This window comes from Cucumis sativus, chromosome 1 (genome assembly GCF_000004075.3).
Source record: "Cucumis sativus cultivar 9930 chromosome 1, Cucumber_9930_V3, whole genome shotgun sequence".
Lineage (NCBI taxonomy): Eukaryota > Viridiplantae > Streptophyta > Magnoliopsida > Cucurbitales > Cucurbitaceae > Cucumis > Cucumis sativus.
Genome location: NC_026655.2, coordinates 10,337,717 through 10,354,548, shown reverse-complemented (window position 1 = coordinate 10,354,548; position 16,832 = coordinate 10,337,717). Strand labels below are relative to the sequence as shown.

Below are 16,832 nucleotides of genomic sequence, written 5' to 3'. Positions count from 1 at the left end.
CTAAGGGAACTTTACTCGTCAAGGAAATAGAAAATCAACATTTTTTTTAACGTTTTTTTTTTGTATTTCTTCAACAAAATAAGGTGACTTTTTTTTACGTACATGACCGTTAAGATAAACATTGTATCAAGAAAAATATGGCCCTTTGCCATGACCATCAATAAATCAAAATTTGTGTGCGGCAAGAAAGACCAATTTTTAGTAGTGACGGTATAAACTATAAAGTTATGCACAATATAACTGTATCCTAAGTATTTATACTAAGGTGCTTGGAGGTGCAAGGTGAGTTGAGGAAAATGGACATTAAACTCATGTCTAGGCATGGCAAGAGAGGAATAGTTTAATTATTTAAATGCAAGAAATTGTGCTTTAATAATTCAAGGCGATATAAAGCATACATTAACTTTGAATTAAGGCAAACAACCTCTTGGCGTCATTGTCATACTTGCTCGCCTCTCGGGATCCAAATACATAAAGTTAATCTATGATTTATACCTAATCATCTTGGATGCATTATATTAGTCATTTCTCCTTGATTAAGGCGGGCAACCTCTCAGTGCTTTAGCCGCACACATTGGCATCTCTTTGTGTCTATTTTCATTTACAACTTTTCTTTATACTATATTTGTACTATGAATTCAATGGCCGAGAGGCCTAAAGTTTTTAATATAAATGCAATGCACTTTTGTTATCATTCTCTCATCTCTTTACTTACTACGTGTTTTAGTTTTCTACGTAGTGATTAAAATAAAAAATTAAAATGTTCTCTTTAAGAAATCTCGATGGTTGTAATGTTTAGTTTGTTTAATCATAGCTATATTCAACGCCTAATTCTGTTCAAGAGAAAGAATTAAGAATTGAGAGTTAACTACTCAATAGAGCAAATAACTAAGACTTCATTAAACAAAACAAAGGTAGAAGTAATGTTAGAAATAAAATAAATTATGTGCTTTGAACCTTATCATATGGATCTTGAAAGATGAACATATGTGACATTTAGGCACCAAGAGGCGAGCACATGTGATGAAGGCCATGAGAGGTTGTTCATCCTTAATTGAAGTTAAATATGATATTTATATCACGTCAAAGGGATTTATTTGTTCATTTCATTATTATCACGTTAGTAATTCTTCTTTCCCTATTTTTATAGTATGTGATAAGAAAAGTTTGTTCAACAATATTCAGAATAATTCATATCCATGTCAACCTTCGTTCGAGATTATCTTAAAATTTTTGTGTTCAACTCTAATTTACCTAAAAAACCTCTCATTTCACTTGCACTTAGGTAGGAGACAAACTTTTAAACAAGAGACAAATCATAAGGTTTAAACAATGAAATAAGATCACACAAATTGCACCTTTTATCGTATATGTAGTCATGTCACCTAAATAAAGCCGCACCCTTAGAGCCTTAATGATAAAACTATGAACGATTGATGTTCATTACATCGAGCACACTATCTATACAATTGCGATTCAAACTACACACAAAAATACATGGAAGCAGTGCCACATTCTTGACTTCTTTCTTCAATGTAGTTTGTTTTCTATTCAACTTTGTTATTTCTAGGAGCTCTACATTTGTATGGATAATGATCAAACTTCTTACAATTATAGCATTTAATGTTATGATTTATCATAAGTTGATTTTGAGTTGCTCTCCCCATTACCTCTCGTTGAGTTTCCCAATTGTCTTCATTGGTATCTATTACTATTGTCTTCATTGGGCCTCCAACCATGTCCCTGTCCTCTTCCTCGTCCTCAATGTCCACCACATTTTTGACACTCCTAAATGTATGACTAAGATTTTGCTCAACACATACTTGATATGATGATTACAAATGTCTTTCTAGAATATTCTCTATAATTACATTTCTTTCTCATATTATCTAGATATTTTTACCCTAAATATCTCCTACAGTTAATTTGTCTAGAATATTATAGTAATCACTAGAAATTAAGCTTTTATTTGGACTAGGCCAAGTCTTGTTAACTCAAATCAAGTTTATATTTCAAAAGCATAAAAGTCAAAGATTGATTTTGAATATAATCTATCACCTTAACAAAGCTGTTCTAAGCCCAGTCCAGGTACATGATACAATCAGCAGCAGCAAAATAAATTGCAATTCAGAATACATCAATCTTCTGGAGGATCAGTTTGTTGGCACTACTGAATGGAAATTTATCGTGGGATATAATGCAACTAATAAAATACAACAGTACAGTACACAATGGCAGTGTCACCCCACAAGGATGGACTCATCTGGCCAAAAGTGCCCTTATTATAGCTTCGCATTTTTCAACATCATGAATTATTAGATGTCCACCATCAGGAACTTCATGATACTGAATCCATGGAAGTTTCTCTGCTATAAAACGATTAAACTCAAGAGCAACAACACGGTCTTCGCAACCTTGCCAAATATGAACAGAGCCATTGTTATCAGGGAATGGATTGTTCACGTCGATGATGGGATCAAACTCCCATTTTCTTCCCAAAACAGCCAGTATGTCTCGGTTCAGTGATTCATGTTCACCTTGTTGCGCCACTTTTTCCTAAATTCGTTTGCAAAAAGATTATAACTGATTTGGTAAATGAATTATGTCAAACATGTTAACTCAAAGCATAACTCTGTCAAAATGATGATGATATTTAAAGGTACAGCAGATAAAGACATGAACCACGTGAAATATATTCAAATTTGAAAATAGAAGTTATGGCTGACCTCTTTATTTTGTATAAAATCTAGATTTCTTGACATACGTTCCATTTTAATGTGCATCCCAGTATGAAAAATGTTAGAATGAGTGAGTTTTGGCCCAAAGAAGGATCTAACCCAATTTTCTTTCTCTTTTTATCATAAGATGTTGTCTATTCTTATCTATTTATTGCCTCCTTCTATCTTTTGTTAATAACAGAAATTAATAAGAAAGTTAGATCATGGTTTTTCTTTCGGTATTCGGTTTTCTACGTAACTCGGTGTCTATTTTCTTTATCGCTTTTAATGTGATATCAGAGTAAAGACAAAACCCTAGACACGATTGTTGATCAAACTCAAACAGAGACAGAAGAGACAGCCATTGTCAACGCTGCCGTGGATATCGTTGTCACTGCCGCCATGGAAAAGTTGCTCCACCGGCTAGAGATGTCGTCAGTGATCACAATGGGCCCACCTTTGGAATCAGTCGTGCCGCCTAGTGGAGGGAAAGAGCTGCATGTGCCACATTTGTCCGCCAACGTGCCACCGCCGCTGCCAAGCACGTACCCCCACACAGACCACCGTTCGTCGCCTCTGCAGTTCAGCTGCAGCACCATCTTAGTCAGTCGCGTATTCACGCACTGCCCTCTTTTCACGCACCAATGTATTTTGATCCTTTACTGCAATCACACTTCCATGATATTGGGATTGATCAACTCTATAATAAATCAAAGTTTGAAGTTGGTGAATCTTAGACACAATCCAAACCAACCGACTTGTAGATGTATTCCAAGAACCCGGTAACTTTGTTACATGCTTTGTCCTCAAATTATATAACTAGTTCTCTGGCATCCTCTACAGGTGTTTTCCCAGGAGAGAAGCTGAATGACCAAAATTATTTTTTCCTAGTCTCAAATGGTCAATGTTTCTTAAGGGACGTCACCAATTCGGTTTTCTGACAGAGGAGACTCGACGACCCCTACCCGTTGATGCCTAGAATGTTTCTGCAGAGGAGTTGACTATCTTATTCAATCCCTGTTGATTACTAGTATGGAACCAAAAATTAGGAAGCCTCTGCTTTATGCAACAACTATGAATGATCTATGAAACACTATTCAAAAACTCTATTCAAAGCGTCAAAACGCCTCTCATCTGTATACACTGAGGAAATAAGTCCATGATTGCAAGCAAGGAACTCTGGATGTTACTTCATACTTCAATAAACTTTCACTACTTAGCAAGAGATAGACCTGTGCAGAGAGATAGACCTGTGCAGAGAGACAGTATGGGATACTCTGAATGACAACATACAGTATGCTAGACTCAAAGAAGCTGATCAGGTTTATGACTTCCTTGTAGGTCTCAACCCCAAGTTTGACATTGTTTGTGGTCGTATATTAGGCCAGAGACCATTTTCCTTTTTAATGGAAATGTGTTATGAAGTCCGTCTTGGAGAAGACCGTACAAGTGCCATGAGTGTCCTGACTACTCCACTACTGACTCCGCTGCCTTCAATGCTAGATCCTTAACCCATGACAGTGAGAAGAACGACCGAAAATCAATCCCTATCTCCGAGCATTGCAAGAAACAATGACACACTAAGGATCAATGTTGAAACTTCATGGTCATCCTCTAGGAGGTAAGAAACGTTCCTCAAATGATAAACAAAATTCAAGGCGTTCTTATATGGGTGAGTCTGCTGGAACCGCTCAACCATCTGGCCTTACGGTAAACTATATTGATCCCAGTCCACCCTCCACTCTAGAAGCCATTGCGCAATCAGGTATGCCTTAGTCTCTTAGCCTTATCAGTGTCGATGGGTAAAATCCCTGAATCCTAGACTCTGGTGCTATAGATCAGTTAACAGATTTCTCTAAGAATTTTTTTCTTATATTCTATGTGCTAGTAATGAAAAGATCAAAATAGTCGATGGTTCCTTAGTTCCAATTGCTAGGAAGGGGCAAATTTTCCCCTTTGAGGGGCTATCCCACCAAAATGTGTTGCATGTGTCTAAGGTTTCCTATAATTTGCTATCTAAAAGCAAGATCACTAGTGAGTTGAACTACAAAGCTTCTTTCTTATCCGATTTAGTTTCTTTCCAGGACTTGAGCTCGGGGAGCATGATCCCGACATAGCAAGAGTCTTTACCTTCTTGACGATGATACCTTTACTAGTAGTAATCCTAGGACTAGTTCACTATCTTCATATTTTACTATTTCTAAAGTTGTATGTTATGGCATTTCCGATTAGACCACCCAAATTTTCAATATATAAAGTATTTATTTCCTCGTCTCTTCTCTAAAGTTGATGCCTCCTATTTATCTTGTGATGTGTGTATTCAGGCCAAACAACATCGGGTTTTCTTTCCATCACAGCTATATAAGCCAACTTAACTGTTCACCCTAATCCATAGCGATGTTTGGGGTACTTCAAAGGTCACTACCTCCTCTGCGAAACGGTAGTTTGTGACCTTTATTGATGATCATACTGTATTTCCTGAGCTTTCCTTATCACTGATAACTCCGAGGTCTCCTCTGTCTACCATAACTTCTATTATACTGTTTTTATTGCAGCCTATCTCATCAATAAAATGTCTTCCCATGTCCTCCATATCCAAACTCCCTTAGATCGTCTCAAGGAGTCGTATCCTTCTACTCGCCTCACTTCTGAAGTTCCTTTTCATGTGTTTGGGTGTATAGCCTATGTTCATAGTTTTGGCCCTAACCAAACCAAATTCACCCCTTGAGCTCAAGCGTGTGTGTTTGTTGGGTATCCCCTTCATCAATGAAGCTATAAATGTTCCCATCCTCCTTCCCATAAATACTTTGTCACTATGGATATCACATTTTGTGAGAATCGACCATTCTTTCCCGTTAGTCATCTTCAGGGGGAGAATGTGAGTGAAGAGTCTAACTATCCCTTAGAGTCTACCAGTCCTACTCTTGTTACCTTACCTGACCTCGATCCTCATCTCATGGTCTTACCTACAAACCAAGTTCCCTGGAAAACCTACTATAGGATGAATCTCAGAAAGGAAATAGAGTCCCCTACTGATCAGCCAACTTCAGTCCAAGGCTCTGAAACTCCACGAGATCAAGGTATGACTAGTCCTACTAACTCATGTGTTGACAGTAAAATGTGAGAATGACAAGTCCGATATTCTTGTTCTTGAAGATATGGGAGAAAATGATAGAGTTGATTAGACTAGGTCAAAGTAGAAATCAGTGGTAATGAGGCCGAACAAGATCATTTAGGTAATCTAGATAAGTATGATCCTTCTCTCGACATTTCCATTGGCTGAGGAAGGTACTAGGTCGTGTAGAAAACACCCCATTTATAACTATGTTTCCTATGAGAGTCTATCACCATAGTTCAAAGTCTGCACAACCAGAATTGACTCTACCATGATACCTAAAAGTATCCACATTGCTTTAGAATGCCCTGAGTGAAAAACAACAGTTATAGAAGAAACGAGAGCTCTTGAAAAGAACAAAACTTAGGAGATCTGTACTCTCCCAAAGGACATAAAACCATGAGATGTAAATGGGTGTTCACACTCAAATACAAGGCCGATGAAACTCTTAACACACACAAGGCCAGGTTAGTTGCAAAAGGGTTTACTCAAACCTATGGTGTTGATCACTTTGAAACTTTTTTCTCAATTGCAAAACTAAATACTGTTAAATAAAGAGTGGCCCCTATATCAGCTAGATGTTAAGAATGTGTTCTTGAATGGAGAATTGGAAGAGAAAATCTATATGAGCCCCCTCCAAAGGTTTGAAACCTAGTTTGATCATCGGATTTTCAAACTTCATAAATCCTTGTTCACAAAAGTCTCAAAGGATCGAAAGATTGTCGTGTTGATTGTTTATATTAATGACATTGTTTTATCTGGGGATGACACTGTAAGATCATCCATTTGAAAAGGAAGATTGGGGATGAGTTTGAAACTAAAGACTTGGGGAATTTGAAATATTTCCTTGGGATGGGGTAGCTAGATTAAAGAAGGTATCTTCGTATCTTACTTGGAAGGAAGTATACCCTTGATTTATTGACCGAGACAGGTATGCTGGGATTTCGTCCTACTGATACTCCTATTGAATTCAACGGTAAATTGGAAAATACAAGTGATAAAGTTCTAGTTGATAAAGAAAAATATCAGAGCATTGTGGGAAAGTTAATTTACTTGTCACATACTCAACTAGATATCTCTTATGTTGTGAGGGTCATTAGCCAGTTCATGCAAGCTCCACATGAGAAATACATGGAGGTGGAGGCAGTTAATAGAATCTTGAGATACTTAAAAACAACTCCTGCTAAAGGGTTGATGTTCAAGAAGACCAACAGGAGAGCTATTGAGACCTATCTGATTCTGATTGGGTAGGGTTCGTTGTTGACAAGAAATCCACCTCTGGTTACTGTACATTTGTATGGGTCAATCTTGTAACCTAGAGAAGTAAGAAGCAAAGGGTTGTCGCCAGAAGTAGTGCTAAAGCTGAGTATAGGGCTATGAGTTCAGGGATATGTGAGGAAATTTGGCGTCAGAAAGTTTAATCTAACCTTTATCTGGACTATCAGGTGCCGATGAAATTATTCTAAGATAATAAGGCAACTATTAGCATTGCCAACAATTCAGTTCAATATGATAGAACTAAACGTATGGAGATTGATCGACATTTCATTAAAAAAAGATTGAACAATGGTAGCATATGCATTTTTTACATCCCCTCGAACCAACAGAATGTTGATGTTCTCACGAGGGACATCTCAAACAGAGCTTTGATTCATGTGATAGCAAGTTGGATCTCATTGATATCTAAGCATGGTGAGGGGGAGTGTTAGAATTAGTGGGCTTGGCCCAAGGAAGGATTTAACCTAATTTCCTTTCCTTTTTTATCATAAGCATGCTGTCTATTTATTTTTCCCTTATAACTTTTGTTAATAAGAGAAATTAATAAGAAAGTCATATCGTGGTTTTTCTCCCAATACTTGGGTTTCCACGTGGCTCGATGTCTACTTTTTTTACCGCTTTTAATAAAAAAGACTCGAAAAGAAAGCAATTACAATAACACATGCCTACCACCAATACCATAAAGCACCAAGGTATCAATTGACGAAACCAGTAAAGAGTTTGAACGCCATTTGGTAAAAGTTTTTTTATCTAATTAAAAATTTTCTCGAATTTATTATGATGTTTGTAAATGAGGTCAAAAGTAGTACATTTCAAAATTAAAAAATCACCAAAACACACTATAAAAATAATTTTGGGATAACTGTAAGTGTTGTGCTTTTAAAAAAAATATCTTGAAAGAAGCAAAATGTGGATACACTAAATGCAGTAATATTGTACTTATTTAGAATTATCAAATGACTGAAAAGCAAACACCATAAAATTATTTCATTGGCTAAAAACACTTTTGTCAATCTATAGAAAGTGTTTCTGAAAAATTTAAGTGATAGATATTTTTCCATATTGCATCTAATACTTAAAAGTCAGATGAAACTAGGAATGTTGGATCAGGTGCATCCATCATGCATCAAGAATCATCATATTCTAATCAAACATCGATTTATTATAGAGAAGAAAATTACCGGGTTATGATTTAAGCCTCCGGACAGTCTCTTTAATATCTCTAGATCTGAATCACTGAACATGCCATCAGCTCCCAATGTTGGGAACCATTTTTGTGTAATCCACCAGTGGTATAACCAAGGTGTGTAATGTGCAATCTGAAACGTCCGTTGGTAAGATTGAGGAAGCTTCCTAAAAGCCTGTCGTGATAAAGCTGAAGGAACTGAAGGCCACCAGAAATTCGCAAAGGGAACCACTAGGGACGCTCCTAAAAGTCTGCATAAAGGTTAGTGAAAGTGTATAAAAAGCCAAAAAAGTGAAGAAAAACAGTTGATCGCAGTGAAAAGACAAAAAAGCACCTTTGTGGAATGTATTTCAGACAGCTCCAAATACCCGATGCTCCAATTGAACATCCAATTACATAAAATTTTGTGCCAAGGTGCAATTTGTCTGCTAATTCTTGAATATCAAATGCTTCAGACTTCACCGAACGTGATGGATACGGGTCACTCTCTCCATAGCCAGCTCTGTCATATAATACTATACATATCTTGAGTTCATCCATAAATTCCTGAAAATTAAAAGAAAAACTGAATATATGAATGAATAATAAGACAGAAGTAAAGGGATTCACGCTTCAATTGATCAGCGAAGTAGAGGGCCTTGTAACATAAACATGGAAAGATAATATGATAAGGCTAGGATTAAATTACAAGAGTCAAAAATATATTATCACCTAAAACAAAATAGATGCCTTGTATTTTCACTTAAATTGTCGCCTTCAATTAAACTGTCCAAATAACGTCAGGCACACACTAAGATTTGTGGAAGCATCAAATTACATGAGGTTAAAGCTAAAGGCATTCTCAAATAAAGCACAATACCATAGTCTATAGTTTATTTATTCATGCCTGTCACTTATCACCAATGTGAGAAACTTAGAAACAAAATTTTCAACCCATCTCAAGGACAAAGTTCAAAAGATTCAAGAACTTAAATAAATTTATATCTGCAAAAACTCCTAAAAACTGCTCAGGCAAACATATTTATAACTAAGCAGAGAATAACGGTCTCATACTTGAGAGGCAGGTAAGTACATATCTTTGGAGCTATTGAAGCCATGGCACATAATGATTTTGTATTCAGCCTCTTCATTTGAAACTCCAAATATTCTGTAGGCCAAATGCCTTCCATCATTGAGCATTACTCTAGGTGAAGTCACTGGAGGGCCATTTTCTGATCCACATATCTTTGGAGGTGAAGGTTTCAGTGATTGATAAACCCATCCAAGAAAACCCACTGCAAATGCTACTCCTATTGGTGTAATCATTTCCTGGAAAAGCTAAAGCTTCATTACTATAGCCATGTATTGAAAAAAAAAAAATCAGACTTTGTACCGGTTATTAAAGAAAATTTATCGGTAGGATATAGGTGATAAATTATCTACTAGTTACCACAAATATTTCAGGAGAGTGCAATTATAGAAGAAGTGAAACTCCTCAGTTAGTCTAAGAACCAATTGGTATTTTTTATTATTTATAATGAAAAATCTGTAGTAGATGTTTCGAAATTTCAGTATAAACTTCATAATCGGAAGTATACATACATCTCGAAAGATGGCAGGCATACACTCATATAGGCTACTCTTTCTAGTATCCCTACACATTAATTTTCTTCATTTAAGGCTCTAGTATCTGTAATTAAATGTCTTGATAAGTTGGTAAGTGATTTCTTTCAGGAAGGATCGGATGGTGATGGTGGCCTGCACAATGTAAATTGGTTGATTTCACAGTATCCATAACTTTTGGGTGGCCTTGGTATTTAAGCATTGCAATTGTGCCTTTCTGGCTAAATGGATTTGGAGGTTTTTATCTGATCGTGATGTGTCATGGAGAAATCTTGTTGGGGCTAAATGTTGTACCCCAAACTGTACTTTGGCTTACGTTAGACCACCTATTATTATGCATTACATTAGAAAGGGAAAGAAAGGAATAGCACATGTAAAAGGGGGACCACAGTGGGACCCAAGGTATTTAGAGTCATTGATATGTTATAAATAGAATTTCAGTAGGAGGGAAAGGTAGGTAAATTTTGATTAGAATTCTGTTCCATCCTTGAGAGAAAGGATAACGGAGGGGAGGAAATTTCTTTTCATAGTTTCTCAAATTGATATCTCGATCAATTTGATCATGTTCCTTTTCATTGTTTGTGTAATTCAGTCTATTGTTTACATCGAATAAGAACATACTGTTACTGCATTCATTTACAAATTTCGGGCTCCATCAGCCTACTCCAATAACTCGTGTTTCTTGCAAGGCTCCATGGAGGTATATTTGTCAGTTTATTCACTTGATTGCTCCTCGAATTCAACATCAGATTGCTGATGGTGTATCTACATGTTTTAGGCATTCATGGTTTTAGTGATGTTCTTTCTACTATGTATCTGCGACTTTGTTGTATTACTCAGGGAAGCTACTGTGGCTAATGTATGGGTTCCATCTTCTAGTGCTTGGGAGTTGCAGGTAAGACATAATCTTAATGAACTAGAGATTTTTTAAAGGCCTTCCTTATCTAATCATTTGGCTTTTTTCAGATTGCACTCCTCTTCTGCTTTTATGGATATGGTTGTGTGACCCATCTATGATATCTATAGTTAAATCTCTCATGGCTAATCTGGTGAGTGCTACTAATTCTATTTTATTTGATCTAATACTCATGCCATCTAGAAAGACCTACCCAGAAAAGATTAAATTTTTTTTGGGAGCTTAGCTAGGGTGCCAGCAATACTGCTGATCGATTACTACGTCGAACATCTTATATGTTTATTTCTCCCTTTTGAAGTCACGTGTCATCAACACGCTGAATATCCAATCCACTTGTTTTTTCACCATTTTTTTGCTGCTAAATTTTGGACTGTTTTGCCAACAAGAACATAGCTCAACTGGCATCAGAGTGTATGACTTCAATAGTTGGCTTATTGAACCCACGTACGATGAGATTGATAGGGAAATTGAGAAGTCAAGACATTCTGGTGCTAATTGATTGTGAAGCAACATACAATTTCATTGCACAATGAGTAATAAAAGAGGAATCAAAGTTGAGTTGGTTGGGAATTATGGCGTAATAATGGACACTAGCATGGAGGTCAAAGGGAAGGGTGTATGCAGAGGAGTGCACTTGCATATTGGAGGATTAGAAATTGACGAGTTTCTACCTCTAGAGTTGGGTGGAGTAGACGTAATTTTGGGGATGTAATGGTTACACACCCTAGGGGTGACAAAAGTAGATTGGAGGACATTGAAAATGAAGTTTCTACACAAAGGGAAGTCAATGGTGTTGAGAGGAGACCCGAGACTAAAAAAAATTCAAGTAAGCTTAAAACACTTGGCAAAAACTTAGGAGACATGGGATCAAGGATTTATGATAGAATGTGAATCCTTGCAAGGTGCTGAGTCGTGAGAAGAACTCTATGGAGTAGAAACATAACACAATCCAACAACGGCATTGACAAAGGTTTTGTTGAAGTATGATGATGTGTTTGAATGACAAGAGGATTTGCCTTCGAGCCAACGGATAGATCATCGCACTCAACTTAAAGAATGAGGAGGCCCGATGAATGTTAGGCCATATAGATATGCCCATGGTCAGAAGTCTGAAATGGAGAAGATGGTTGCGGAATGCTAGCTTCAGGGATCGTACGACGAAGTGCTAGCCCTTATTCCAGTCTAGGGTTGCTAGTGAAAAAGAAAGATGAAGGTTGGAGATTTTGCATAGACTACCGAGCATTGAATAACGTGATTGTGGTATATAAATTTCCAATACTTGTGGTAGATGAGTTGTTTGGTGAATTGAATGGTGCAGCTTGGTTTTCAAAGATTGATTTGAAATCAGGGTACCATCACATTAGAATGCATCCTACAGATATTGAGAAGACTGCTTTTCGTACAAATGAAGGCCACTACGAGTTTTTGATGATACCTTTTGCCTTGACCAATATGCCTTCTACGTCTCAAGCCCTAATGAATCAGATTTTCAAGCCGTAGTTGAGGAAGTTAGTTCTAGTATTCTTTGAGGACATTCTAATCTACAGTAAGAATTCAAAAGAGCATCTAAATAATCTAAAAGTGGTTTTGGCTGTGCTGCGGGAAAGCAAGCTATATGCTACTAGAAATAAATATCAATGTTTAAGATGAAGAATAGAGTATCTGGGGCATATCATCTCTGGCGAAGGGGTAGAAGCTGATCCCAACGAATACGGTCAGTATTAGAATGGCCAACCCCTACAGGTTAAGGAAGGACGAAGTTTCCTTCGACTAACGGATTATTATAGAAGATTTGCACAGAATTATGGAAGTATGATTGCACCACTGACACAACTATTAAAAAGAGAGCTTGTCAATGGTCAAACGAAGCTAATGAAGCATTTGAATGGTTAAGAATGCTATGGTGACTCTACCGGTTTAAGTAATGCCATATTTTAGCGAACCTTTTAAGATAGAAACTGACGCTTCAAGCTATGGATTAGAAGCAGTCTTAATGCAATAAAAACGGCCCATTGCTTTCTACAACAATACACTGTCAACTACATAACGAGGCAAATCGGTATATGAGAAAGAGCTAATGGTCGTAGTATTGGCAGTACAACGTTGGCGTCCTTCCTTATTGGAGAAAGATTTGTGGTGTGAACTGATCAATGAGCTCTTAAATACTTGCCGAAGCAAAGAGTCATTCAGCATCAACATCAGCGATGGTTATCCAAATTACTCGAGCACGATTTTGAAGTAGAATACCAACCAAGAGTGGATAATAAAGCAGCAGATGCCTTATCTCGAAAACTTGAGGGTGTTGAGTTAGTCTATTTGGTGGTACCCACATTGTTAGACATCACTGCATTCAGTGCTGAAGTTTATGAAGATACCAAGCTGAGAGAGATAATTGAAAAGTTGAAGGTGGATGAGGACAGTGTTCCAAATTTTCCCGTTCAACAAGGTGTACTAAAGTTCAGGGGACGACTAGTAATCTCGAAGACCTCTTCCCTACTACCAGCAATATTACACACTTATCATGATTCCGTATTCAGGGGACATTTGGACTTCTTGCATACCTACAAAAGACTGCTCAACGAGTTTTATTGGAAGGGTATGAAGAAAGATGTCCAAATGTCGAAGAGCGGTGTGTTAGAGAAATAAATCATTGGCCACAACACCAGCTGGATTACTCCTGCAATTAGCAATTTTGAATACGATGTGGGAAGATATTTCCATGGATTTTATTGAAGGATTACCGAAGTCTCAAGGATTCGATGTGGTCTTTGTGGTGGTAGACCGGTTGACCAAGTCCAATCAATTCATTAGGTTGAAACACCCATTCACAGCTAAAAGTGTGGCAGATAATTTCATTAAGGAAATCGTGCGCCTTCATGGTTTTCCTAAATCGATAGTCTCAGACAGGGATAAGGTGTTTTTGAGCCATTTTTTGCAAGAGTTGTTTCGATTGACAGGGACAAAATTGAATAGAAACACAATACACCACCCACGGTCGGATGGGTAGACTGAGGTAGTGAATAAAAGTGTAGAATCATATTTGCAATGCTTCTGTGGTGAACGACCAACTCAGTGGTATTCATTGTTGCAATGAGCAGAGTACTAATTTAATATCACTTATCACGTCTCGATTGGTATCACTCCGTTCCAAGCTTTGTATGTCGTGTACTTTCTGCCTTGATTGAGTATAGCGAGCAGTCTACATCGAATTCCACTTTAGATCATCAATTATGTGAAAGAGATATCACGATGGGAATGTTGAAAGAACACCTAATGGTAGCACAGGAGAGAATGAAAAAATTTGCTGATCGAAACAGACGTGAAGTAGAGTACAAGGTGGATGATTATGTTTTCCTTAAACTACACCCATATAGACAGTGTTCTGTGCGAGTTATAAAAAATGAGAAGTTGTCTCCTAAGAATTTTGGCCCATATTGTATTGAGGCAAAAGTATGAAAAGTAGCATATCGACTAACCTTGCTGGAAGAAGCCTCTATCCATCCAGTGTTCTATGTATCTCAGTTGTAGAATGCATTGGGACAACAAAAGGTAGCACTACCTACCTTATCTCCACTGTCCAAGAGGTTTTGGTGTACGATTCCATTAGTATTACAATAAAGATCGATACCTTTCAGTGTACTAATAACCACATGGTTTGTGGTTCGAATCCCCTTACCTCAATTGTTGTACTTAAGAAAAAGAAAGTTTGGACTACTGTGTTGCCTGCTTTTGGATGGAGTTTTACTTGTCCTAATTCCAGCTCTAACACTTGGGCTTCTTTTCTGGTGGGTGATCTTTGTGGTGGTATAAAGAAGATAAAGCCCTAATTACATCTCTAATTACATCTCTGACGATTTGGCTTTGTTGTTGGTGGGTCATCTTTTGGTGGTACAAAGAAAGTGATTTGATTTGCTCTCATGCATGCTTTCTTTTGGAGCTTGTGGGGCGAAAGGAGGAGAATTTTTAGTGACTATTTTTCCTCTTTTACTTAAGTTTTATGGACTTGGTTTTGTCTACTACTTTTTCTTGGTGTAAAACATAGCACATTTTCCCTCACTTTAGTTTATCTTTTCGCATTACTAGTTGCTATCACTTCAGTAATCTCCTTTGATGTTTGGAAGTTTTCCTAGATTTCATTTATCAATAAAATGTTTCTTTTACCAAAAAAAGATTCTTCTTGTAGTATCATCTTTCACAATCTAACCTAAGAAACAAAAGAGATACCTCTCCTCTTGAACAGAATGATTGCACTATAATATGCTTGCTAAGTGGTATAAAGTGAATTTGTGTGGTACAGATTAACTACTAATCACTGGACCAATGATGTATTATATGAACCACATGGAGCAGAAATTCCACCAATTTTATGCAACGCAAATAACCCTCCTGGCTTTATCTAATTGGTTAAGCTCTGAATGATAACAGATAGAAAGTGCAAGTGACCCTAAGTATTATTGGGCATGTACTGCATTATGTCTCCAATAATCACAAATAAATCCTACTTCAAACTAATAATAGCCATCACTGTAATGCCTTCATTAAACTGACCCTCCAATTCTTACCATGGTTTTAATCTTACCTAAGTATTGTAGTTGAATTTTAAGCGAAATTCTAAAAACATAAACATGTTTTTTAAAACTTTTTTTCCCCAAAACATAACTTAATTTTTTAAAACATTGGTTTAATAAAAAATAAAATATACATCATCAAATGGGGCTAACGTATTTGTTAAAACCAGCTCTTATATTAGTTTTAGTGATCAATAAACCTAATACATAGATTAACTACTGCAATGCAGATAAAACGATGATGTAAGATTTTAACTCAAATGACGAATCTAACTATCACTCATTCCCTATTTTCATCCACACATCTGTGGAAACAGGTGATGGAAAAAGAACGCATGGAAGATAAGGGTGTGTTTGGATAGTAATCTGAAAAACAAAAATTTGAAAACAAGAGTTCGATGAATCAGTGCATATTTGGATGTATTTGGCAATCGATTAAGAATCTGCATCCCAATTTAATCCATGGTTCAAAATGTGTTTGGAAATATTCTAATAAATTATAAAAATGGTTGCAGTCACCAACTAAAGATTAAACTGAATACCAACTATTATTGATGAACATGTTTTATGTTATAAATTTTGTATAATTATTATCTCACAACAATGAAATGAGTTCAGTTAAAGACTATATGTCTATCTCGTCAATTTAGATTATGAAACTCGATATCTGCATATACTAAAAAACACTTCAATGTTACTTCTTAAAATTACCACTCTTTTGGATCAAAGAAATCCGTTAACAATTTCCAAAAAACATTTCAGACGGCCCGAATTCTGTGAAAGAAACGTAAGAGTTTGGCTCAACAACAAAATCCGGCATCACATAAACAAATTTCACAGCGAGAAGGTAAAATACCTGAGAAGATCCAAAGGAAGATAAATTCGTTTACCAAGGTCTCCGATCACTGCCTGAACTGCTACACTCGAGTTTAGCAGTACTCCTTCACTTCGAGTGTAGCAGTAGTCCTTCACTAAGAAACAATGATCAAGAACGGATTTCAGAACATGAATTAAAAAGAAGAAGAAGAAGAACCAGAAGAAAACACCCACCAAAATGAAATGCTCCAAGTGGAGCGAGATCGACGGTTCACATGGTTTTGGTTTTGCACAGTTTGAAAATGGCCTAACTGACCATTGAAATGTAGATAACCATATTCTGACCAAATAGGGAAGAATCGCACAAAGGGCCCAATGTACTTATCAGTTCTGACCCTTTACCTATATGAGAAATTATTACTTTAACCTCAATGGCCTTTTTTTCTTCTAAGTTTGCAGCTACTCGGCCCGCAAAAGAAATTTAAAAGAAGGAAAAAGAAGAACAAAAGGACTACATTTTTTATGTATTCCTCTTCTTTCTCTTCTGCATTCTTCTTCTTGATTTTGTAAACACTTCAAACTTTTTTGGTCCAAATCGTTTAGGGAGAGTGGAGTATTATGTAGAAAGAGTTTG

At 36.8% G+C, this 16,832-nt stretch overlaps 1 protein-coding gene across 5 annotated transcripts; it reads right to left on the bottom strand.

Annotated features, from left to right (window-relative positions):
* Positions 1–2,004: 2,004 nt before the first annotated feature.
* On the bottom strand, positions 2,005–16,581 carry LOC101204358. Of its 5 annotated transcripts, none has more exons than XM_031888226.1 (7): positions 16,433–16,581; positions 16,239–16,353; positions 16,094–16,156; positions 9,350–9,604; positions 8,631–8,842; positions 8,292–8,547; positions 2,005–2,556 (listed from the first exon to the last, which is right to left on the bottom strand). In XM_031888226.1, the coding sequence occupies exons 4-7, from the start codon at positions 9,599–9,601 to the stop codon at positions 2,260–2,262; spliced, it is 1,017 nt and encodes a 338-aa protein (XP_031744086.1). In that variant the 5' UTR covers positions 9,602–9,604; positions 16,094–16,156; positions 16,239–16,353; positions 16,433–16,581; the 3' UTR covers positions 2,005–2,259. The 5 variants fall into 5 exon arrangements, with proteins under 5 accessions (XP_031744086.1, XP_031744094.1, XP_031744089.1 ...); XM_031888234.1 differs by having other exon boundaries at positions 16,239–16,348; positions 16,433–16,543; XM_031888229.1 differs by lacking the exon at positions 16,094–16,156 and having other exon boundaries at positions 9,350–9,613.
* Positions 16,582–16,832: the final 251 nt, after the last annotated feature.